The sequence below is a fragment of the Pteropus medius genome, unplaced genomic scaffold, assembly GCF_902729225.1.
Source record: "Pteropus medius unplaced genomic scaffold, Ma_sr-lr_union100, whole genome shotgun sequence".
Lineage (NCBI taxonomy): Eukaryota > Metazoa > Chordata > Mammalia > Chiroptera > Pteropodidae > Pteropus > Pteropus medius.
Window position 1 is genome coordinate 19,404,736 of NW_024354875.1, and position 26,497 is coordinate 19,431,232.

Consider the following 26,497-nt stretch of genomic DNA (forward strand, 5'->3'; position numbering starts at 1 on the left):
TAATAATGACTAAATGTATAGATATTTAAGAAACTATATGTCTTCTCTAATTACTCTGTGATTGCATACATAGAATTTTCGAAACTTCAGAAAATTGAATTGTGGACAAAATGCGACTGATGTATTTGACATTTTGTTTGTTAGAATTGAGTAACATGCTAAGTGTAATAGAAATTTCATAGCGCTTGAGCTTTAATGGCAAAAGCTTTCTTCTATCATCTTGTGAGATTCTCCTGTAGGCTTCAGAGTAGGGATAGCAAGTCATGAAGCAGTTGTTACACTTGACAGTATCCATAGAGTGAACCATGTGGGCAGAACCTGAAAATGAGCCCAGAACTCTATCCTAGTTGCAGAGCCAAGCAAAAATTATGGAATATAAACTTTTTAATAGATTTTTATTGTCAAAGCTTGCAAACAAACACAAATATGGAAAGGATATCACAATGAACTTCCATATACCCATCCCCAGAGCCAACCAATATCAGTGAAAAAGTCAATGATTAATCTTTTTTATACTGTAGAAATTCTTGACATCATAACATTTATCACCAAATAATTCTGTACTTGCTTTTTTTCAAAATAAGTTTTTCTTCTATAACCGTAATGCTATTATCATGCCTACAATATTAAGTATATTAAACACTAAATTTATATTTGAATTTTCCAGATTGTCTTTAAGAAGTCCCCTCATAGTTAATATGTTCAAATCAGAAACTAGGTATATTGTGCACTCTATATTTGTTGTTTCTCTCTTTTTTTTAAACTTTTAAATTTGAAATAATTTCAGTTATCAAAACATTAGAAAAATAGTACAGAGATTTGCACAATAGACTTCACTTACCTTCCTCTGATGTCACTCTCTTATACAAACATAGTATAATGAGCAAAATTAGTATTGGAACAACATTATTAACTAAACTACATACTTTATTTGAATTTTATCAGGATTTTTTTCCCAGGATCTAAAGGGCCCCTTATTGACTATATAGCCTACTTCACCCACCCACCTTCCATGGACTAATTAAAGAATCCAAAGCAATTGAAGGGTAGAATGTCCTACGTCCTGAATTCATCTGACCAATCCCTCATGGTATTATGAAATGTGTACCAGTCTATTTCTTGAGAACTGGAAGTTAGATCAAAAGGCTTGATTTGGTTTAGGTTTATATTTTTGACATGAATACTGTGTGCTTAACGTTGTATCTCATCAGGATGCACATCCAATCTACTTGTTCTATTTTAGTGATGAAGGTAGTTTGGGGGCTGTAGGTGGTCATGGCCAGATTCTTACATTGTAAATTTTTTCATCAAGTTTTCTTCTTGTGACTTCAGTATCCATTGATAATTATTGCCTGAATCATTTATCTTATTAGGGGTTGTAAAATGGTGATAATTTTCTAATTTTATTATTTCTTTTACTACTAATTATCTGGAATCACACTGTGAAGAAAAATTAACCTTAAGAACTAGTTCTTTTATTACCCTGTGTATTAGTTAACTAGGGCTACCATAACAAATTACCCCCCTACTGGGTGGTTTAAAAACACCCTTAAAAATATATTTGTCACAGTTCTAGAAGGTAGAAGTCCAAGGTTTAGAGGATGAAAATGTTTGTAAAAAATATTTTCCCTGTATTCTTTCAAAATCAAGTTATCTACAAATCATTTTCTGCACAGTATTTGAACAAGATTTCATTAGTTATACCCTGCAGCTTCCTAGGGAAGGATTTCCAATTTCAGGAAAGCAAAACCTGCCTCCGAAGCCCACAGTGACTGACTGGAATTGTTAGTACCAAAACCTTTCCAAAAAAGAAAAAGAGAATATGCTAATTTTTTCAAACAAATGTGCATCTGTCTGACAGCAGAACCATACCAAACACTGCAGTCATGCTACTTTCTTTTATTTTTGGACTTAAAAGACCTCAGCATGCCACCATTACAGTTCACAACCTACAGTATGCTTGTCAAATGGAATGATGTCATTTTTCACAAAAGCATAAAAAACAAAGTAGCAATATAGTATTTTTCTGATTCAAGTATTTAAGTTTGGAGTGTGATATCTGCAGGTGTTTCCAAATGAAACTGACCAAGTTTTCAAATATCTAAAGTGAAATAAGTCATTAATAAATGACCATTTACATATTTAATCACATATTAAAACTACAGCACTAAAGGAAGTATTCATAATGCTTTTATCTCCAATCTGTATATGTCGTAATTATTTTGAACCACTGGGGCATTTCAGCAGCTCTGATTGACCTACGATAATATTTAAATATGTTTCATTCAGTTTCTACCATTGACGAAATAGTGAGTGTGGCATATACTAGAAGAATTGGATCATGATAACCTGTCCATTTATTATTATCTAGGAAATAGGTGTCTTTCCAGGAAATAGGTGTCTTTCCATTTGCCTTTGCTTCTTTGACAAGATGAACTGTAACCAGTTTAGCCAGTATAGCTGATACTTTACGTAGCACAATTTCTGAGCATTTTGCTAAAATAATGGATACTATGTTTGACTTGAAATAGTACATACCTATTAGATTACAAGAATAAAGTTTTAATTGCTTCAAATAAATGAATCATTATTTTACTTATTAGACTAATAAGATATTTTAAGTATATATTTTAATTGCTCAAATTATTAAAATAAAAAATACATTTTCTTAAAGTACTTACACTTGTATCTACAGCATACCAATAAAAAGAGTAAGTTTAAATAATCTGGTGTAACAGATAGAAAAACAGTTTGTAATACTGTAACTATAAATGTTTTTTACTTGAAGAAGTGGTAGTTGAGTCTTCAAGTTAAATTCAGAATTGAATGTTTTGTGAAAATATTAAAGTTTAAATTTCTTTTCCTACCATGTAGGATGTTATTTTAATGAAATAAGTGATACTATTATATCTATTTATTGACAGCTTGGAACTTTAACAGTTGTTTCTAATTTGTATAGCAAAATATTGATACAATGCTAACAAAAATATGGTGTATAAATCATTTATATGCAACACTGAGTTGACTTTTACACATTTACTACTATATATTAATGTAATGATATGAGTAATAATTGAAAGATAAAACAGTGATACAAGAAGCAATAGTTAATGTTGATACAGAATTAGAACATAGAGGGGGGAAAAAAAGGTCAAGGTAAAGAGGAGTGATATGCCATAGGAACTTCCCATATTCTCTCTTCTCACATCTTGTCAATGATCAAAGTTCAATGATAACATATGGTTTTATTTATTCAATCTTTTTTTCCTCAATCAACAAATATTTTTCAAGCATCTATCATGTAATCTTATAGAACCTAATGCCTACATGTCCCACATGTAATCTTCTGTCTCTAATCTCAGTGCCTTCATTAGCTCCCAAATATATCTGTTCCTTGTCTTATAGTTTCCTTGTCAGTCATATAAATTACATGTTAACGGTGTCCCTCATCTCACCTATAATGTCTAGTATTAATTAATTCCTTTTCTGTTGTCTCAATATTTATACATACATTTCTGTTTTATTCATATTGCTTTTTCATGAGTTATTTATTTATAATTTTGTCTTCTGTATAAGTCTGTGATATCCATGGAGTCAGGGTTTTGTGTTATTTTTTCATCTTCGGTCTCATTACCTTTTAATGTTTGGTATTAAAGAAGTACTGATCATATAATTGTAGAATGAATGAGTAGATTATTTGAAGAGCTACTAGCTCCTTGAAGTAAAGCTTATTGGTATACCATATATGGCTTCTTTGCTTTGGTTTTAAAGAAACTGAGAAAAGTTTATTTGGCCTTAAATTGTTTTACATTTGAGAGTATATATACTTTTAATAATACTTATTTATCGATATACTTATGTCGGTCTCCTTAAATATTAAATATCAGCCTTTCATTTCAACAAAGATTTGACTGCCTAAAATTTCTAAGTCACAATGCACCAAATTTGAGTAATTTAATTACTTGCAAAGTAATTTAAAAGTCAAGTTTTCATTGATGGTCTACCACTGAAACCAGTATGTAATTTGTGAGAAGCTTAAGCTATACCTTTTGCTTGCAATGATATTCTCTCTATTGAGAAAAAATATAAATTAATTTACAAAATAGGTAAATAGCATGTAATTTTAAGTCATATGAAATAGACCATAAATACAAATTTTTATGTGTGGAAACCACAAAGTAGAATCCAGTCACAAGAAAGGGATGTTGCAAGAATCATATGAAGGATTATGTAACTAGAAGATAGTTTTTATAAGAAACACACTTCTAGCTAACCTTTCAAGGAATGCAGGCCAAGGCAACTATTGTAACAATAGAGTCTTCATAAAAGGGATGCAGTAAAGCATGTGTGAAATGGCTTTATAGGAAAATAATCATGTGATTTATTTGCTACTAGCCATGCTCTGAGAGGAAATAGAACAAATATGAAAGGGAAGTGATCACTTGTGATACATTTAAAATCTGTCGATGCTTAGGTATTTTTCAAAGTTCATTCTGCTTACTGTGGCTTCATGGTTTTCTATGACCTGGTCATTGTCTACTTTTTTGGTGTTTCATCTCTTTCTTCTTTGTAGTAGTTTATGCTTTCTTTGTCCATTACAGGTTTTCTTCAATATATTTTGGTGCTTTCTGGTTTCCCCTCTGGGCATTCTGGTATACAGATCTCTTGGCCTGGAATAGTTCCCCCCCTCCCCCCGCCCTTGACTTTCCCTTTCTTTGTGATCCTTCTGTGTATCACCTACCTTGGGAAGCCTCCTCACTTTCCCTGACCTCTGAGAACCAGGTTAAATGCATCAGCTTACTATTCCAAAAAGGGCTGGGATGGAATTTATCACAATTTTATGAAATTTTGTGTTTAAAAAATCTATTCTTTGCTAGACTTACCAGTTTTGCTCATCAGTTTATATTCAGTGCTTAATATAGTTCTCAATACCTAAATGTGTGAATGAATATCTGTGATGTAACATTAACTTGAGGTAGAATTTTGAGCAGTTAAGCATAGAAGTGAAGACTCAAGGTCCCCAAGGACCCATGCAAGGCTTTTTTATCTTTTATTATTTTATTTTTATTTTTTTTAGTAATCACCTATTACACAAGGGCTTAATTGTACATTTACCCTCCACCAAGAATGCAGGGTTGGGATAGAAACTGTAATAGTCAAAGATAAGTAGTAAAATTATATAAGATGAATTCTCCACTAATAAAATCTTCACTAATACCTCAAGAATTTTAACTAAAATTTGCTGTTCAGACTTAATGCTAATGCTAATTTTATATTGAACTAGGAGCAAATATATGTGAATACTTTGGGGTGGTTGCTTCTCTTTGACAAGAACATCCTGATAAGCAGGTTATTTAGACTGGGTAGTATGAGTTTGGGCAGCACAGCTTGATCCAAATGCAGCACAGTGAACACCAATTCTGTTCTGCTTATTTTGACCTGAAATTTTATTTTTTTGAATAAACCTACTCATACATTTATATATGTTTGTATAGGGGGATATTTTCTGTAATTTCATTTTAATATAAAGCAGGTACATTGCATTTAATAGAATTTTAAACTTAATAAGTTTACTATATTTGTAGTTTCTGTTCAAAAACAGCAGAAGTGGTTTGGGGCCTCTCAACATCTCCTACACTTTCAAGTTCAAGAGCAGGTTAGAAAGTGTGTTTCCTTTTTCTTCATGGGTCTGTTTAGCTGAGCCTCCAAGATTCACACTTTCCTTTCTTGTTGGTACAGTCTGTTCTCTAAGATGTCAGCCTTTGCTAAATCAAATCCTTCACTCCTTCCAGCTTATAAATCTGCCTTTATTTTCCTACTCTGATAGGATACATAAGCATATCTTTTAACTAATTTATATCCTTTCTATTTGCTGAGAAAACAGTTTCTGGAGACAAAGTGTTCTAGACATAGACTTTTATTTGGCTTCTTAGTATTTTGACTTGATATACATACACACACACACTCTATACTATAGGCTATATGCCATATGCCATATGCTATATGTTATATACTATATGCTATATAATATATATATGTGTATATATACATATATATATATGTATAACTTCAATCTCAAAAGGACTCCTCATTCCTTTCAACTTGTATGTTCATAAAATCAATCACAATTCTGTGGCTCAGTGCTCTAACCCAAAAATTTCCCCTAAGACTTTTGAAAGGTGATATTTTTTGTTAATCAGCTTAGCATATGTTCTACCAAATAGTTGATCCATGTTAATGAGATTGTCTCTGCTTGGCAAGTATGAGAAAACCATTGCTCCTCTTCAGCGATGACCCCTGCTTGTTATACAGTTTACAGCAGGATCTAAACCTCTGGGAGTCTTCGCAAACTAGTGCTGTTTGGAGGGCACAGGATGGATGTAGAGGGGTTAACAAATTGAAGGCAGACTTGTATAGATGCTTTCCATAAATGTTAAGAGAATCCTCAACTTTATTTAAAAGATTTTATTCTTAACTAGGATTTTACCTTATATTCGGCCCTCTGTATACACGGGTTCCACATTTGTATATTTAACCAACCACAGGTAGAATATATTCTAAAAACATAAAATATAGGATGTGGTTCCATAATGTAGCGGTTAGCACGTCTGCTTTACACACAGAACATTCATGCCCCAGTGGAGCCATGGTCCCATGGTCTACAGTCATGCCACTCTGAACAAGCCTGATATCTGATCTCAGAAGCTAAGCAGGGTTGGGCTTGGTTAGTACTTGGATGGGAGACCACCTAGGAAGACCAGGTGCTGTAGGCATAAATAATAATAAATAATAAAAATAAATAAATAAAATATTATGTTGCTGCTTACGTGTATTTTATAGTTAGGCTTACGATGGTTGCATCTATACTGAATATGTACATACTTTTTTCTTGTCTTTATTCCCTAAACAATATATTATAATAACTGCTTACATAGGATTTAACTGTATTAGGAGTTATAAGTAATCTAAAGATGATTGAAAGTATATGAGAGGATATACATAGATCGTATGCAAATACGGTGCCATTTTATAAGAGACTTGAGCAATTCCACATATTGGTATCTGCAGGGGCCCTGGAACCAATCTCCTGAAGATACCGTATTAGCTATATTCACTATAATCGAATTAAGATATACTAGTATATCTTAATAGACATTTATAAATATAAGCACATTTCATAGTCATACACTTTATTGTAAACATAATAAACAATTTTATCCTTTAGTATAACTCAATGAAACTAATGACCAGATTCTGGAGAGAACAATATATTTTCTATAACTAATTCAGATTTTAGAAAATACAAGCAGATGCTACCAGAAATATAATAGTATGTTAGTATGTTATATGTTATATTTCATATGTTATATACAGTGTATATATACTAACAAATTTTCTTTGTTAATATATATTGTTAGTATATATAGTCTAATAGTATATGAGATTCCAGAACACAATTTTTAAGGCATTTCTATATTACCTTTATATTTAATAGATGACAGAAGTTTGACATCTGTATTGCAGTTATGCTAAAATTAAGCCCTAGAAGATTTAATAAACAGCCAGACTTCAGGGACCCAATTCTTAAAAATCACTCCTACTTAGCTGTTATCATCTGCACTTAAAAATTAAAAAGCATGATTTCCACAAGATCACAGGATATGCAGATTTTACTGAAAAAAAAAAATGCCTTCACGTGAAAACATCATGCACCTGAATCTTGGAAAACCTATCCAAATATTTTAATACCAAAAGCTTTGGTTAGCCTACTAGGAACCTCAGTGACCTCAGCCTTGCCCACCTCCCGTAAGCAAGGACAATGAAGGCAGGGAAAGGTAGATTCCCAAATGCTCAGAGGATGAAAGGTTGATTAAGAAGTTTTCAGTATGATTAAGGTCATTAGTTTACTGGAAGGGGGAAGAGTCTTGGCATTTCTGGGTGTTGATTTGTCAAGACTGGTCAGGAGATTGAAAGTAACCAGTGGAATTTTAATACGAAGCTTGAAAGACATCAATATGGGGATGGCAATGAGAACAGCAGTTAACGAAGACTCATCTTAGGTAAAACAAGTTCATTCTGTTCTAATGTGAAGCACAAGATCAGGGCATGGACTTTACACCCATGCTGCTCCCTTAAACAGTGCTCCCTCCAGAAGAGGTGGAAAATCTCGTCATCTTCTCTTCCAGTTAATGACTTTGGTTATGTAAAATCTTATATCTTTTCAAAATTAAGAACTTTTGCTATATATTTCTAGATAAATAGATTTAGGGCTAAAATAGTTAGTTTAAGCTTTTCAAATAAAAGAAAACAGAAACTTAGACTTTAAGTAACCAATTCAGTACCAAAAAAATGTGTTAGGCCAGGTAAGCTCACATACATAATAGATTTTATATAACATTTAGGTTCAAATTAATAAACTTAAAAAAAACCCTTCATTTAATATTATCTTTTCATCCACCATCTTAGTTCTGCTACTTGTCTCCTTATCCTAGTTAAGTAGAGGTTGAAAATAGCTGATAGGACCTCAGAACAGGTTGTAAATTAAGTCTGAAGAAATGAAATACAAACTTTATTTTACAGTGACAGTAGAAAAAGAGACATGGCTATTCCCTTCATATAATCTATTAACAACCTGAACTGTTAATTAGAATAAGCGGTAATTCAGAAAGCAACTAAACCTATACTGGAAATTAAATTAATCTGGATAATTTAGACAAGATCACGACTCTCTTCATTTTAAAGCAAGGATTTAGATTGTGTTCAAATTATCTGGTCATTGAGCCCCTGTTCCCATTTCAGTTTTCTGTTGTTGATATCATCTATAAACCAAATTGTGTTATAAGTGAAAATAGGTGATGCTGGCATTTATACAGGAGGTTATTCTTCTATACCTTAGTTTTCCTCTTTGATACATGTTGGTTGTTTTTATTTTCAAAGGCCTCTCCAGCTCATTTATTCTGAGTATCTAATTGCACTATTCAGGCCACAATAGTGCCTGCATGCACTAGACATGATTCTGTCTCATCAGAGTTCTTAATAAAGTACATTTTCTTTGCCTATTTTGCTCTCATAGTCCTGGAAAAGAAGCAGTGATTTATAGCTGTATTCTAAGAGATTCTTATTAATTATAGGAAAGTTAATGGCTTCCATTACAACTATATTGTAGCATCACCAAATCACTATAAGAATATTGATATCTATTTGTTCAGAAAGGAACCTTGAAAAAAGAATTGCATTAAGATGTATATCATGTATTTCTTTAATCTGATTAGTTGGCTGAGACCCAGCCAGTGCTTTGTCAGCAGATCTGGAGTAAAACAAAGAAGCTATAATTAATAAAATTAATTCCAGATATAGAAACGAGATTTGAGGTGACATTTCGGTCATAACATTTCTTTTGAGCTTAGAGAATGGAGAGACAGTTTAGGATGAAGTAATTGTTCTTAATGATTAAATGAGGATGGTTATTTTTCTCATGCTACTGGCTGTTAGGACTATAAGTTGGCAGGCGTGAGGGTACAAAACTGTCTGACAAATTTAATCTGAAAGTTCAGAAAATAAAATGGTATGGTTTAATTTACTATTTTTATCTTCCTTTTCTTATGAGAGCTACAAGTAAAATACTACGACATGTCTATCTTCATCATTCTAACAATAAGAAATTGTTGGTCGCCAGTCTTTCTCACCTTCTAAATCCAATCAGTTGTCAAGTCCTGTTAAATTTGTTTCTTAAATAAATATCTCTTTGATCTATCTTTACAGCCACTTGTTTGGCCATTGTCTTTTAACACAGCTTTCCAGCTGCCGTACTTGCTTCAGCCTTGCCCTGATCAGATATTCTTCCACAGAGCAGTCAAGGTGATTTCTGCAAAACACTATCAGACAGTGTCACAGCCTTTGATAAAACACATCAATTACTCCCCACTGAGTGGAGTAACATATTTTTTCAGGTGATGAGAACAATTTTCCCACAATATTCAACACCAAATACTCTTTATCTGATAGAGGTTTTTCAGCATTCCAAGGAAATGGAAAAGGTTACATTTTCACTATGGAAATAGATTTGTATAATAAGATCTTGGTCCCTGAAAGTAAATATTAAAATATTAATAGTAGCTAATATTTATTGAGTCCTCCATGAAAGAGAATAATGGAAATTGTGAAATAGGGTTTTTAGAATACTGGTTGGATGCTGTGGAAGGCTTTTTTCTGTTTTAGCTTTGGCGTGGGGGAGCATGATATCAAGTTAAGAAACTGTTCAATGGGCAATTTGCGTAGGTGGGATGTGGACTTGAGGTGAAATAAAGAATGATTGTAAAAGGCATGCAAAATCTGTAATCTCCTTCCAAAGCTAATCGATATCAAGAAGAAATGACTTATGAAACAATATCACCAGGATAACAGCAAATCTTTATAATCGTGAGTGCAGTCTAAGCTACGAACCTTGCTTTGATTACAAGTTATTGCACTATGTAGGAAGAAATCTTGGTAGGGATGGAAGCTTCCAAAATGTAGGGAGTTCTCTTTAAGAAAAAGAAGACTATAACATTATGAAACCAAATATATGAAAAGAGAAAGGACTAGTGTTAGTGAAAGTCCCTAGAGCTTAAGTTTCATAAGTATCATGTTAACTCTACCTCTGGCAGATTGAAGTTTTGAATGTTTACTTTCTCTTTCTCTTGAAAAATAGTCTATGTGCTTCCCCCTTTCTTTTGTGATTACAGGGACATTTCTGCATAAATATCCTAGCAGATGCTTATAACAGTCCTAGACTTAAATTTTATATACTCTTATATAATGGAACTTTATTGAAAGTTGTACTTCTTCCACCGTTTATTAGATATTATATACACTTAAAGAATTGATGTCCAAAGAAAGATTAAAAGAACCATGTATTACTGAGGGAAGAAGGACATTTAAAAGAGCAGGATAGCCTATAAATAACTAGGCAATGTCAGCATCAGAGGGAATGGAGCCCTTGTTGATGGTATAAGCAGTAGTTATGATTTCCAATTATAATGGGGACATTTTCTTTTACATTTTTAAAGAATGATTATGTAATTTCATATTTGTGGACACTTTGACATTAGACTTTGATTTTGGAAATTAGCTTAGACTACATAGAAAATATACCTATTACTTGCCTCCATTGATTTTGTGAGATAAAATATAAGCACAGCAAACAAATATGCTTATTTATACTTATGTATATAGGCTATAAATGGCCTACTGTGATGAGTAGGGTGTTTAGAACACACAAATTTAAGAACAACAAAATGAAGTGCTGTTTAAGAACAACATAAGAGGGTGACTTAAAGGTAATTTTTAAAGTAAATTTTAAGTTTTTAAAAGCCTTTTATGGCTTTATGAATTATAATAATCAAAATTTAGAGATTGATAGAGAAGAAAACAGATTTGGTGATAAATCTATATATCAATAGTTTTTTTTCACCACATGCATCATGGTTTATAGGTACACCTTTAAAGCATAGTGAAATTGTTGAGAAATAGCTTATAAGCATAGATACATGCTCATGTTTGGAGTTAAATAGTTAACTCCAAAAACAGAAGTAACCTGGCTATATCACTTAAAAACTGAGGGCTTGAGTGCCTTATTTAACCTCTTTTAGGGACTGACTTTTTTGTTTTTGTTTTAATTTTTTAACCTTTTAATTTATAGTTTTTATGAATAGTCTTAATTTTTAAGCTCACAGTAAAATCGATCAGGAAGTAGAGTCCTCATACATCCCTTTCTTCACCCCCACTCCACCCTCCCACACACATACATCCTCACACATAATGTCAAGGCCCAGTGTGGTGCATTTGTTATAGTCAGTGAACCAATAAGTGCACATCATTATCAATTTAAGTACATGGTTTACATTAGTGTTCACTCTTCGAGTTGTACATTCTAAGTTTTGACAAATATGTAATGATATGTATCCACTATTATCGTACAGAATAGTCTCACAGCCCTAAAAATCCCCAGTATACCACCTATTCATCCCCAAACCCTAGTAATTGCTGATCCTTTTACTGTCTACATAGTTGCCTTTTCCAGAATGTCATAAAGTTGAAATCGTGCAGTGTAATACAGTTTTTTCAAATTTGCTTTTTTCACTTAGTAATATGCATTTAAGTTTCCTCCATGTCTTTTTTGTGGCTTGATACCTCATTTCTTTTTATCACTGAATAACGTTCCACTGTGTAGATATTTACCAGTTTGTTTATCCATTGACCTATTGAAAGACACTTTGGTTGCTTTCAGTTTGGACAATTATGCATAAAGTTACTATAAACATTTGTGTTTAGATTTTTGTATGGACATAAATTTTCAAATCATTTGGGTAAATACCGGAGTCTAATTGCTAGATCTTATCGTAACTATATTTAGTTTTGTAAGAAACTGCCACATTTTCTTCCAAAAGCGGCTGTACCATTTTGCATTTGTGCTAAAATGAATAAAAGTTCCTATTGTTCCACGTCCTCACCAGCATTTGTTGTCGTCAGTGTCCCAGATCAGTGGTATTTAGTCTTAATTTTTAGTTTTCTGATGACATGTGATGTGAAACATTTTCTATATGATTAATTGCCATTTGTACATCTTTGATGAAGTGCCTGTTCAGATCTTTTGCCCACATTTTTTAAGTTATGATCTGAAAAAGAAGATAGTAACTATTCCACAGTTTTGAAAATAAAATAATTCATTTAAATATCTTAGCATAGACTCTACAATGTATGTGAATTAAATATTAGATGATTAAACATAACACTGCCAATCAGCTTCCATTCCTATTTTTCAAAATCATTACCTCAAATATTTTTCCTTTTGATTTGGCTTAAAATATTTCCATTATTCTTGACTCATCCTCTCAATGCATATAAATTTCTGTCATTTCTTTCTCTGGAAGTTTGGTTAAATAAAAACATGAGTTAGTGAATGAATCAGTCAATAATTTGGATACTTTAATGTCAATATATATGAAAGAAAATTTAATCATAACAGTTCGTGTATTTTGCAAGTCAGTCAAATGAAATATGACTTTGTTCACTTCTGGAATGTTTATCAGGCAGAGTAAAATATTACTTGAAATAAAATAACTGCATTTTATTTCATTAAATTAAAAACAAGCTATTTTCTAGTTATCGTTTGTGTTATTCGAAAAGTGACATCAAACATCACTAGCTCAAAAATCTATTAAAATTGGTAGAATATTTAAGAATGTAGTTTCTGATTAAGAATGACACAAAAATTGATACTTGTGGATATATATGGACACAAAATAAATTTCTTTTTTACCAATGATTAATTTTATCTTATAATTCCTAAGTGGTCATCTGGCCGGAGATCTTGATTCCCAGTATTCCAAGTGGATTGATTCACTCACCTGCTTTTCCTCCTTTTTTCTTGTCTTCCTTGTTTAGATCTTGGCTATATTATGATAGTAATAAGACTTTAAATATTAGCATCATTTACATGGTATAAATAATTTTGTTAATAAATGTCAGAACATTCTTCAAATATATATGTGATAAAATGTTGCGGTAGATTACCAGGCCACTTGAGAATTTTGCCCTTAAACCCTGGGTCTCTCTATTAACAGAATGCTAGTTGACAGATCATTTGTTATTTAAAACCTGGGAGAAAATCTGGGCTGCCTTAGGAGTTGAACTATATTTTAGCATAAACTTAGAGTTTGATTATCATTCTTTTCTGCAGATGTCAATTTTAAGGAAGTTACTTTTGCATCTCATAGACTGTTTGCCTCAGCATTTTTAGTTCTTTGACTTTTTTCTTTATGTTTTTTTAAATGAAGTAAATTAAAATACTATTTAAGGAGATGAGAAATTACATAATTTAGGGAAACTTAACAATTTGACTTTTAAATACTTGTTTATGTCACAATGTAAAGTTAAATTCTTTCATAAGACTTGTATATACATATTTAAACCAATCATTCATTTTTCTTTTTAAATACATGTGGTAAAATATTATGTATTTGTGATTATTACTGTGATGTGTCACCTAAAATAAAAGATGCTCAGTAATAGTTCCTATAAAGTTTTAGGAACTTTAGTTTTTGTTTAGACTCTATAAATAACATAACAGCGAAATTAGAAGCAAAATTTTCTGACCTCTTACTGCAAAGCATAGAACCAGAGCAACTGCTGAACGGCAAATATTTATTCAGGCTCTGTTTTAAGCCTGAAAGCAAACAAAATGTATTTGAATTTCTGCCAAAGGAGATGTTAAAAAATAGCTATAGTTTATGATTGAAAAGATGTAGCAGCCTATATAAAAAGTAAACCTCATGAACTAGGGGGAAAACAAATTTTAAATTGTCAGTTAAAAATGGATATATTACATTTTATAAAATGATTAGTTATAATTGCATGAGAAATAGAAATTTCGTCAAAACTTTAGATTTAATTAGAGGCCAATATTTTTAATTGTCTTTTGATTTAATGCAGATAAATCTAACCTCTTTGGTGTATATATCTAAACATACATTTATGGGTGTATAATTTTACAAAAGTGAAATTATAAACTAACTGGTTATCATTGAAAGCAGTTTACTAGCAAATGTGTCCTGCTTCTTTGTGCAAGAGTCATTCATATTTTATACAGTGATTATATATAACATCTTGATATTTTTCTTCCTACTTCACTAATAAAAATGAGAAGCTCTTAGTATTGATGTTTCAGAGTCAGTTTTGGAGTTTAGTAGTTGAATTGAATAGATTATCACCTTAAAAGAATAAAAAATAATCAAGATTGACATATTACAGATATCTATTTCACTAATAATTATATCCCTTGCATTTTTGTCAGTGACAGTTGCTTCTGGTGATAAATAGATTACTAATGGGTATGGAAGCTCTGATTCATTCAAAAATTTGACTACTCTTGCACAGATATTTTTAACCTTCCTATTCTTCCTCTTCCTCCATTCCTCCAACTGTCTCTACCCAAGAATGCATTGAGCATATAATACCTAGCACAATAGAGATTTTGTCAAGGTGGATAAGAGCTTCCTTAAGAAGCTTATTCTAATGTGATTTGTTTCTGTAACCACAATTAACAAATAGGAACTGTATCTTAAATTCATATACAAGTAGTTGTACCTTTGTACAACAGACTGTGTGCAAATGTCTTTCCCCACTCAAGAATGTGTTTTTCTCATATGGTGGATATGGACTTTGTGGCAAACTACTAGTAATTTTCAAGACTAGATTTAAACATGGAGGTTGAGAGAGTTCATTCTTTACTTCACTGCCATAGCACCTTGCAATTCAGCACCTAGAAAAGTGACTGGCAGAAAAGAGATGTTTCATAAATTAATAAATGTTAACTATATTACTTATTGAAGTTAATTATGTATGACATTGAAATATATACAATATCTAGCTGGTGAATAATGTGGGTATGTGTGCTGGCAATATGACATTTAAAAGACAATGTATTAAAATAGAAAAATCAAGAAAGATTTCATAGAATTAATGACATTTGATGTGAACTTTGAATGTGAGGAATTTTGTCAATAGGTGGAAAGATGGCAGAGCATATTTCAAGCCATTGAAACAGCAGGGACCAAGTAATATGCCTGGAAAACAATAGTTGCTAATAGGAGAGTCATCCATTCAAGATATCAGAGCAGAATAGCATAGAGGTTAAAAAGGCTGGCTCTGGAATTGGAGGGCTTGAGTTTATATCTTGAATATACTATCTCTTATCATGTGACATTGGACAAGCTATTTCCCCTCCTGATATATCAGTGTTGTGAGAAAAATTAGATGATCATATACACAGTAGAAAACATTTAAGATTTGGAATGTATTTTTTACTATGTGTTGTTCTTATTATTGTTAAGAGGTTTTAAAAAGACAAAACTATAATAGTAAGTTAGAAGTAGATTTTGAAGGAACTAGGTAGGCATGCTAATAATTTGGGTGTTATTTTTAATTTCTTTCTAAAATTTATTTATTTATTTGGTTTAAATATCATATAGTTCAAATGTTACTGGGTCCCACCTTCTAATACCATCATATTAGAGGTTAGAATTTCAGCCTGTGAATTTTCAGGTGATACAAACATTCAGTCTATAACACCATACAAAATGGTTATGAATAATATTTTAAAGCAAAGTTTTAGGAATATATTTGAAAAACAGGGACTAATTTAAGCATTTAATTATTTTGTAATTTGCATGTAACATTTTTAAAAAGTTGACATGTGTTACTGCTTCAGAGAGTATTTCAAAAGATTTTCTTCTATATGACTAGGAATAATGTTCTCTAAAATAATTAAATTCCAGTGTTATCTGAAAGATGTTCTGTTTTCTTTTAAGCTAGAAATTTATTACGTTTTCCTTTGAAAAATATCTTTTCTGATGTCAGGCTTATAATACGGGGTATTCCCCAACAGTAATTGGGTTACATCATACCTATACCATTAAGATGTATTGAAAACAACAACAAAAATAATATCTTAACAGGTTAAAACAATAGCATAAATGGATTCAGGTAGCTCTTATTTTGATTCTATCATTGATAATGCAACGAATCATGTTTTAATAAGGAAAAAAGAAAAGATGAAAAAGATGTGCTAAGAATGGGACATTTCCATTGTGAGGTTAAGGGAATGATAATCAGTTGAAAGTATATTGGGCAAATTATATCATGCTTCTACATAAAGTGAGAGTGGAAAGCTAAAGGTAGTGAGGGCCTTGTCAACATAGCAGAAGCTAATTGTGTTTTGAGGGAAGTAGGTGCTAGTGTAAAGTTAGTAACATTTGTGCAGGGAGATCAGGTTAACAGTGCCAGAAGTGACTCAGTTTATAATGTGTGCAATAATAAGCCTTTACTCATACTCCAGATAAGTATAGACAGCATGTCTATGTCAAATAAAACTTAACCAAGTTGAAAATCATTTCATTTGCTTTGAGTTAATTCTGAGAATTGAGGTGATCACTAAAGAATTAAAATATATCTAAGATGATCTTTTAACTAATTAGAACCCCAGTAATAATAATGATTGATAATAGCTACCAATTATTAAACCTTTATTATTTACCAGGTAATATAGTAGACCCATTAAATAGATTAAATTATTTATAACTGTAATAACCATATGAATTAATTACATATTACTATCTCTTATTACTATTTATATTTATAGCAGTCAAGGTTCAGATAATTTAAATAATATGCCTCAGGTCTTACTAATAGTTTATGGTTAAAACAGCAACAATCTTAAGTTTATATTCAAAGCCCATGCTCTTTTGTTTAATATCATCTTTGAGTCTCTTTATACTTTTAGCAGTATGATCATGAATTCTCTGTCAAATTTGTATGTCATTGACCCTTAGCATCTGCACTTATATACTTTCTGAGAGTCTAATATTTTGTTCTAGTGGTCATGGTTAAAAATCAATTTTCCTTTCTTTTGTTCTACTGGGAACTTAGAAACCTAAAATATTTCATTTGAAATCTTTGTTGCTAAATTTCTTATTGCAATTTTACTTTCTAATAATATAATTGAGTTTTTCTTGTTTTTATTTTAGAGGTTTTTTTTTAAATTCTTGGCCTAGCTTAAGCAATAATGGCAAACTGATATATGAGAACACATTGTAAGAACAGTGCTTTAAATAATAGAGGATAATATTGGGTTGACTTCATGCCAGAAACTTCTACTTCTCTCTAAAAGTCTATCTGAGCAGAATATGTTGAGCTTTAAAGGGGTTCTGTCTATTTGAAAACTGCAGTTTTCAGAAGCAATTTATATATTCTTAATAGCTTTGCAACCTATATCTCAAAGAAGCTTTATGCCATAACCCTAATATTATTGCACAGTGGTGTACACAATGTCTTTGTTTTATAAACAAGGTTTAAAAATGAACAAAAAAGAACCACATTCTTCCTCAGAAAGCTTATAGTTTAAATTTGGGTTCAGCTTAGTGCAGCACAACAGAGATCATGCAGAGAGTGCCATACCTTACAGTTATTATGTACTGGGAGATGGGTGAAATTTTGGAAGTACTTTAGGGAAAAAACATCTATAGATCTTATTCAGTAATCCTCAGAGCAATACCTAGAGTGGTCTAGGAAATTACTTTGTGATATAGCACATGCTTAGTCAATTCAGTTATAAAAAAACACCATCGATTTGAAGAAAAAATGGATACACAGAATAGATTTAAGGAAGAAAAACAATATATTTTGCAGCTCTGGTGTGTGGATGTGTGGGTATACAAATGAAATTTGTAGAGTAGTCATGAAATCCATATTTACGGACTCTTTGGGAAGAAAATAACCAATATTTATTGTGCATGCAATTAGTATTTATTACCTAATTTCATTTAATCCTTACAATTTCCATTTGAAAATAGTAGAGTGGGCCTTAATTTACAGAGTTGTGAAGGTTAATGATAATATGTTAAAAAGTGCTTAAACACTTGACAAATAGTAAGCCCTATAGAGATATTACCTATTATTATTATTATTATTATTATTATTATTATTATTATATTGCTAATTGAAGATTTACTTTGTGTCTTCAGAGAATTCTCTCTCTTCCAGCAACTTCTATATTAAGGTTAGGATAAAGCCTCCTCTGTGCAAAAGTTATTGGTTGTTTGATAGTTTCTGTGTCACAGCATTCAGACCTTCCCCTTGGCCTGTGGTTGGTTACATTGTGTTTAGCCATCTTATACCCACCTCATATAGGTAACATATGTATCATCTCTGATTGAGAAATTATAGAGAATGACTGAGTTAGAGGTATTCTGAAAGTTTAATTAAGGACATGTCAAATAACAATTCACTTTATCATTTTCTCTTAAAAAGCTTTTAGACTTATTTGAATGAACATTCAATTTAGTGAAAGAGATGGACTTAATAGCATGAGGTTAAAGGCAGAATCAGGACAGGGAAAAGTAAAATATAAAGAGATTTGAGTGCATTGCTTCTATTATTTTAGATGGACACTCTGATGCTGTAATAAATTAGATTAAACAATAATATATAACTATTTTATCCATGAATCGATGCACAGAATAATTTTTTTTTTTCACAAAATGCTTTTCATCTAAGGATTCAGAAGTCCCAGCTATTTCCAGTAGCAACTTCTGTTGCTCTGCCAGTTTCCACAGAGATGAGCTTGTGTTGATTTTCATAACATTTGTTCAAGTCTGTAATCTGGTAAAACATGGAAACAGTTGCATTGCCAGTTAAGAGATACAATATGTAGTACTCTTTGATTAATGCTTTCACCTGCATTTGTTTTGACTCAAGTGGCATTTGCAATTATGAATCTAAACATGAATTACTTTAAAATAATTTGAATTAGAGTAGGAAATATCATAAGACAATGAATTCTATAAGGAAAAATACTATGATGCATGTTCTTAGAAAATGTAATTATATTTACTTTAAATATTCTCAATTGAAATTTGTTTTATTTTTCCAACACAATTTTGAGATAACTTCTGTAATAATAACATTACTCAATTACGTTTTATGTTAGCGCATTGTCTAAATTGAGGATTGACCATTATAGACATTTTCCTGTTATCCAATTCTAATGTTTTCATGTCATCATCCATACGTTGATCATACATTAGTATTCTGAGGTGAAACCATATTTAAAACTGTGATGTTGTTGAAGTGGGAGTGTTTGATATTTTTGTACCTACATTTAATGAAAGTGTAAAAGAAACAGCAAAAAACAAAGGTTAAAATGCTGGCAAATGTTCTTGATGTAATTACCAAAGTCTTGTAATGGACTTAGTCGCCTACCTTGCTGCAGGCCTTTTTATACACCTAAGTTTTCACATTTAGTCTCCCAGCTATTAGAGATACTTATGTAGATATGCTGAGAAACCTTAAGTGTTGAAAATATGAGTAATTTTTTTCTATATTTTAAAATATGGTGAACACCATGCCATTTACAGATGACATGTTGTTGGATTATACATTTGAAGCCTACATAATTTTATTAACCAATGTCACTCAGATAAATTCAATAATAAATAAATACATAAATGTATTTTGAAGTTCAATCGATTATTTCACAAAAGAGGATTGCTAGTTGTTTTTAAATGTAATATTCTGTATTTCTAATATGGGACAAATGAATAATATGTCAAAATTTCCTTTTTATATTAATTCAGCATCACTAATTTCCAAGAAGAACAAGAAATGAAAGTAATTTCTACAGAACAATAAAAGCCGTAGTTATCATTGGACGTTGCTTAAATACCAAGCACTGTTCTATGTACTTTACTTATCTCAAATTTTCAATAGTTTTATGAGAGAGGGTATTTCTATCTCTACTTTGTAGAAAAGAAAACTGAGCTTTATAGAGCTTAAAGTAATTTTCACAAGCTATTTAGTAGTGTAATTGGCAGCCAAATTCATATATTTTTCAATTATATAAAGATGTTGCCTCACAAGTATTAATTTGCTACGGAAGGAAGTAAAGGCAATTTCATATAGTAGAATAAAATCCCCACCTGACTTTTCAGTTCAAAATCATCCACTGGCATTTTAGTAACAATGCCTACAGGTATTGTTATGTGAGCAAACATTTGAAAAAATCTGTTTCCATTGTAGCTGTTATTGCACCACAATAATCGATGACCTGTTTCACTGAAGTGAAATATATTTTTTTAATTTTCTGAATAAGTTATGATCTGTAATTTTCTCATGAAATATTTAGTCAGGGGCTAGAAAATTGTTTGTAATGCAGAATGCATGTCTGTAAAATTGTTTGTAAATACAGAATGCATGTGCATAAAACTTACAAAGTACTTTCAAACTAATTTAGTTATCTTCATACGTAAATGTTTGGGACTATTCCTGATATAATATTGATTATGAAGACTGATATTTAGTCACTATCAGATTTCCACCATGACAGTTACATGGATAAATTGTTTAGAAATGGATCCCTAACTTAAAAAATGTAGACATCATGGAAAAATAAAACAGCAACAACCCCGGAAATTTAAATAATACTGACATATTTTTTTCCTACAGCTTCTTGGTCTGTACCCAAAGAACGTCAAGAGATTTAATCACTCTGAGCACTATATTTCTTATTTTTAAAATGGACATAAGAATATTTTCTTATCAGGATGATATCGAGGATTAGAATTAATATAGAGAGAGCACCTAACACAGTGCCTGAAATATGATAGGCATTTATTTTCTGCTTAAGTTCCTTAAATACTTTCTAGGAAAAGTCAGTATATAAGTGGTAACAACTGATTCTCTGGGGATACATAACTGATAATAATATGAGGCAAGATTTTGGGAAGATTCAATCAAGGCTTTCTGGGTTGTTAATTATGCATTTTATCCTGATTCTAACTATTGTGTATGTAATTACTAGTCAGGGGGAAAAGACAGACTATCCCTTTATCCAAACTATTCCAGGCTTAAACACAATAGAAATTATTGACAGAAAGAAAATAGAAATGAATGAAGAAAGAGTGTCATTACTTGTTTAAGTTATACTTAATTATTCTTAAAATTCATCTATCATTTTACATTGTAATAGCTACTAATAAAAGTCTGATAGTAAAGGTAGAGGAAAGTAGAGAATTTTGCAACTTACAGAAATTGTATCTCTTGACTAATGTAAGACTGTATTTGATATATGGTTTTAATTTATTCACATACTTTCGGTCTTAACAATGAATATTCAGAGGTTGACCGATTTAATAGTAACTTAGTCTAAACATTTGATTTATAAAGAGAACACAGTTGAGTAAATAAGCCTAGTATGAGGCAAATATCCAAGCAACATAAATAGCAGAATTCGACATTTGATATCCAGCATACCATTTCAGAGATTCTTATAGCAGGAATAGAACTTGAAACATCACACTGATTTTAGCATATAGACTTTTAAATCTTGAGCAAAAGTTCATTCTCGTCTTAAAAGTCCAGGAGAATGGACCCACCACAATGACCTTCCATAACCCAAGATAGAAATATTTCCAATTTTTATTCATTTAGCAAATTCTTGGGATAGTTATCTTTGCTGTGATTTATTAAGAGCAAACTATTTGTAGACATTAAACAACACGTTTTCATTTCTCTACATGTTATTTTATTTCATGCTCACAGCAGTCATGTGGGGCAGGCATTATTTTTCGTACTTTACTCAACAGAATAGGAAAATGATGCTAAATTAAGCATCTTTCTTAAGTTTACACACTGATAATGTTTGCATTCAAAGCCATGTTTGTTTCATATATCACATTGCTTCTTGAATAATGGAAAATGGTAATGTCTCCTCTTGTCTCCTTATTCCTAACACATAGGTTAACATTATTCAATGTCCTTTTACTTTGGTTTATGAATAATAAACAATTAATAATACTTTGATATATTACTCTCTATACATGAAAGTAGCTGTGCCCTGTGTTTTTCATTGGGAAAAAGTATAACTCTAAGCTGTCAACTTATATTAAAACTATAAACATAATGTATTACTCAGTCTACTCCTATCAACAGTCCAAAGCTTGATCAGAGAGCAAGATACATTCCTTAGTTCAAACTGGCTTTACTTGTGCTTCTACTTGCATAATTTATCAAGGATTTTCTTTTTGCTTATAGGGATGACTTGCCAAGCTCGAACATCATATACTGAAGATGAAGTTCTTTGGGGTCATCGTTTTTTTCCTGTTATTTCCTTAGAAGAAGGATTCTTTAAAGTTGATTATTCTCAGTTCCACGCAACATTCGAAGTCCCCACCCCACCTTATAGTGTGAAAGAACAGGAGGAGATGCTTCTTATGTCATCCCCTTTAATAGCACCAGCCATAGCTAACAGCAAAGAAAGACATAATTCTGTGGAATGCTTAGATGGACTAGATGATATTAGTACAAAACTTCCATCTAAGCTACAGAAAATTACTGGAAGAGAAGACTTTCCAAAAAAACTCTTGAGAATGAGTTCTACTACTTCAGAAAAAGCCTACAGTTTGGGAGATTTGCCTATGAAACTTCAACGAATAAGTTCAGTTCCTGGCAACTCAGAAGAAAAACTGGTATCTAAAACCACCAAGATGTTGTCTGATCCCATGAGCCAGTCAGTGGCTGATTTGCCACCAAAGCTTCAAAAGATGGCTGGGGGAGTTTCCAGGATGGAAGGGAATCTTCCAGCCAAATTAAGAAAAATGAACTCTGATAGATTCACATAACAAAACATCCCCTTAGGCATTATTTACCATTTGATTTAGTAATAGTCCAATATTTTGCTGATGAGGTAATCCTCTCTAAGGAATCTGAAAGGTACATTCCCCCACCCCCCACCACCAAGTCATATCTGCATATTTGAGGACCTTTACTTCCAAGCATTGCTACCGTGCAGAAAGCAAAAGTTGTGAAGGGAGGACATCACAAGGAAATTCTTATTAATGGGCATGTATTATCACATCATGCATGCAATAATGTGCAAATTTTGCATTTACTTTTATGGCATGATTTATATATGGTATATTTATTTATATTGTATATTATGGAAAAAAATATATATATATTTAAAGGGTGGTACTCTCCATGACATTTCTAACATATATATTAAGCCAAACATGAGTGGATACCTTTCAGGGCGATAAAACTATATATATGTATGTGTGTCTATATGTATATGTATATACACACACATACATATATATATATATATATATATATATATATAAAAAACACATATATACACACAAACATACATATATATCTGATAAAATTGTGATGTTTTGTTCAAAGTTGTAGTTCTTGTGCATGTTTAATTTATTAGGTTAAGAAGGCTACTGGCATTAATTATTATTACCAAATATTTTAGCCTTAAATTATTTGTCATTTTAAAACCTGATTTAATGTTTTCTGCTTTTTAAGGTCCTGGGAGGTTTTCAATTGTACTTTATATGAGAGAGTTTCACAAATCTGTACTATTTGTGGCCCTGCAAAAAATATAACCATTATATATTTAACTTGTAAATTTTAAATCATATCAATATGCTAAAAATTTCTTATGGTTTTTAAAAGTTACTAGTACTGGGGGAAATAAACATAGATAAATTTGAGAAGTGGTTTTCTCCTGGCCTAATTAAAATCTGGAAATCTGTTTTGTATATGATCTAATACAAATACGAGCTCTGAACAAATGCTGAATCATTCTTATAGTCAGTAGCCAAGTTATATTGAATATATCAGAATTCGTGTGAAATCACATAATTAATGGTCCTGTTTCAAACTGAGTCAATTGGTAATATTTTCACCATTTTTTTCCCTGAAACTTCTATCATTTTAAAAACCAATAATTTATCTTTGAGACGATACAATACAATGTATCTTGTATTGTCCTGAAACAGATGATAAATGTATCCTGAAACAGATGATAAATATTTATGCTTAAAATATATATGTCTAATTCAGTCTCCTTTCTTATGCCTTTCTTTTGTTTGTGGTATTTGTTGTAACAAGACAGACTTTTTCTCACCTGGGGAGCCTATCCCTTCTCACACGTTGCTCAGTCCAAGAGGAATGTTTTGTATATACCTGAAAGAATTTAAAATTAGATTTATTGAGGATATTTTACCCATGTGTCTTTTGTCTGTTTGTTGTTGTTGTTTGGTTGATTGGTTAATCACTGATTTTATTGGTGTATTGGATCTCTGGCCTACCAAAATAAATTTAGCAGTACTATTTTTTTAACCCTAAGGTTTTATATTTATGATTCATTAGGAAATCAAAACTATTGCTCTGTAGAACATCTGCAAAATAAAGATTTGGAATGCAGAGATTTTTATGAAAATTTACAAGTGTTCCTTATAAGATTATCATGGATTTTCCTATAAAACTTTTTTGGTCATTGCAATCTAAGTCTGCCCAGAATCAATCTATTTCTTCTAATTAATATGTAAATCCTTAATAGCTGGTCTGGATGCTCATCATTTCCCATTTTTAGCAATCATGTGATAATTTCTTTATTGGAAAATTATTACATCAACAATTCTATCATTGACTACAATAATACCTTCTGGCTACCTCTGTATCAACCAAATTCTGTAGGTGCAAACACATACCAGGGAATTGTTACTGGCAAAATGATCAACCTAGAGCATCCATCCACTGTGAATAGAGCTTATTGCCCTACCCTTTGATCTCCAAACTTTCTGATTTGAAGGATATAGGAAATGAAATTGTAGCAGAAAGAGAGGGAGTCCAGGGAGCATGGTATATTTATTATCAGTGGAAGAAACTGCATAGATCATTTAGTCTGACCACTTAAAACTAAATAGAGCCATAATTTAATTTGGAGAGTTATTTAATTGTCTTTGGTACCAAGGAGAATATGGGGCCAAATATAAACTCTCCAAATGTATTCACTCATTCATTCAACAAAATTTTTGCATGTTTTTTATGTCCTAAGCATTTCTAGCTCTTGGAGTTTGGATATAACCAAGTAAGAGGAGGTCACTGCCCATTTGAACACTGCATATCAGTAGGAGGGTGGGGAGGGGACACTGTGAGATAGACAAAAAATAAATGAGATGATTTCAGATAGTGAAAATATTAGTTAAGGGAAGAAAAACAGGATCACATGAGAAAAATGACTAAAGGAAATAAGAATTAATTATTTTAGAAGAGGTGACTGTTTATGAAGGGGGTGAGATTTAAGCAGAGACCTGGATAATGAGAAAGAACCACTATTGCCAAAATTAATTTTTCTTAGTGAATGCTCTTCCTTTATTTTTACCACAAATATATGTGGAAGGTGTGATTTCTGTGTGTAATTGCAGTTTAATCCTTACTGGTAATTGATCATAGGTCCAGTTTGCCCAGGAGAGTTCCAGTTGTATTGTTATACCTGTGTAATTATTAACAGCACTCTCTTTCACTCTTAGAGTGCTCTGGTTTGGATGATATATTATATGGTGACTCTATGTTTTTGTTGAAACTAAATTATAAAATCATATATTTGGATAAAAATAAAGAATTGCTTTTCTTCTCCTTTTGCTGATTTTTTTGACATTGATCATTCCAAACAAAATCATCTCAGTTTCATATATTTCAGCCAGGAGGACTTCTTATTAAAGTGATTTTGTGTAACATTGTTCAATCTGTACATGACATGTTTTTCTCAATAGTAAAAAGTTATGTTTTTTATTGATTAAATAAAAATTAAACCTTTAATATTTCCATTTCAGAAAGTTATGAGCTCAAATCAAAGAGAATAAAAAGTCAACATAAGCCAATATAATTTTCAGCCCGTCAATATAGTGACTATTGAAAAGCAAAATGTAATGTGTTCACTGAATTGAATGACTATTTAACAACTGCAAACTAATCTCTTTTTATGGGATTTTCATGGTACAGTTCCTGTCATGAAAAAATACTATATTTATCAAAATGATATAAATAAATACAATTATTTTGATAATGTTTATCTTTAATTTAAATATTCATCCTTCTCAGCAATATG

At 31.5% G+C, this 26,497-nt stretch overlaps 1 protein-coding gene and 1 pseudogene across 2 annotated transcripts in view; both read left to right on the forward strand.

Moving 5' to 3' along the window:
- Window positions 1–26,137, forward strand: part of KCNJ3 (potassium inwardly rectifying channel subfamily J member 3) — a 131,476-nt gene extending 105,339 nt beyond the window's left edge. The window contains exon 3 of one of the 2 annotated variants that reach the window (XM_039855496.1): window positions 22,627–26,137. In XM_039855496.1, coding sequence (XP_039711430.1) covers window positions 22,627–23,213 — 587 coding nt within the window. In that variant the 3' untranslated portion in view covers window positions 23,214–26,137. The remainder of the gene's footprint in view (window positions 1–22,626) is intronic. The other variant, XM_039855497.1, reaches the window with a different exon arrangement.
- LOC120597288 (uncharacterized) lies at window positions 6,658–6,773 on the forward strand (annotated as a pseudogene).
- Window positions 26,138–26,497: the final 360 nt, after the last annotated feature.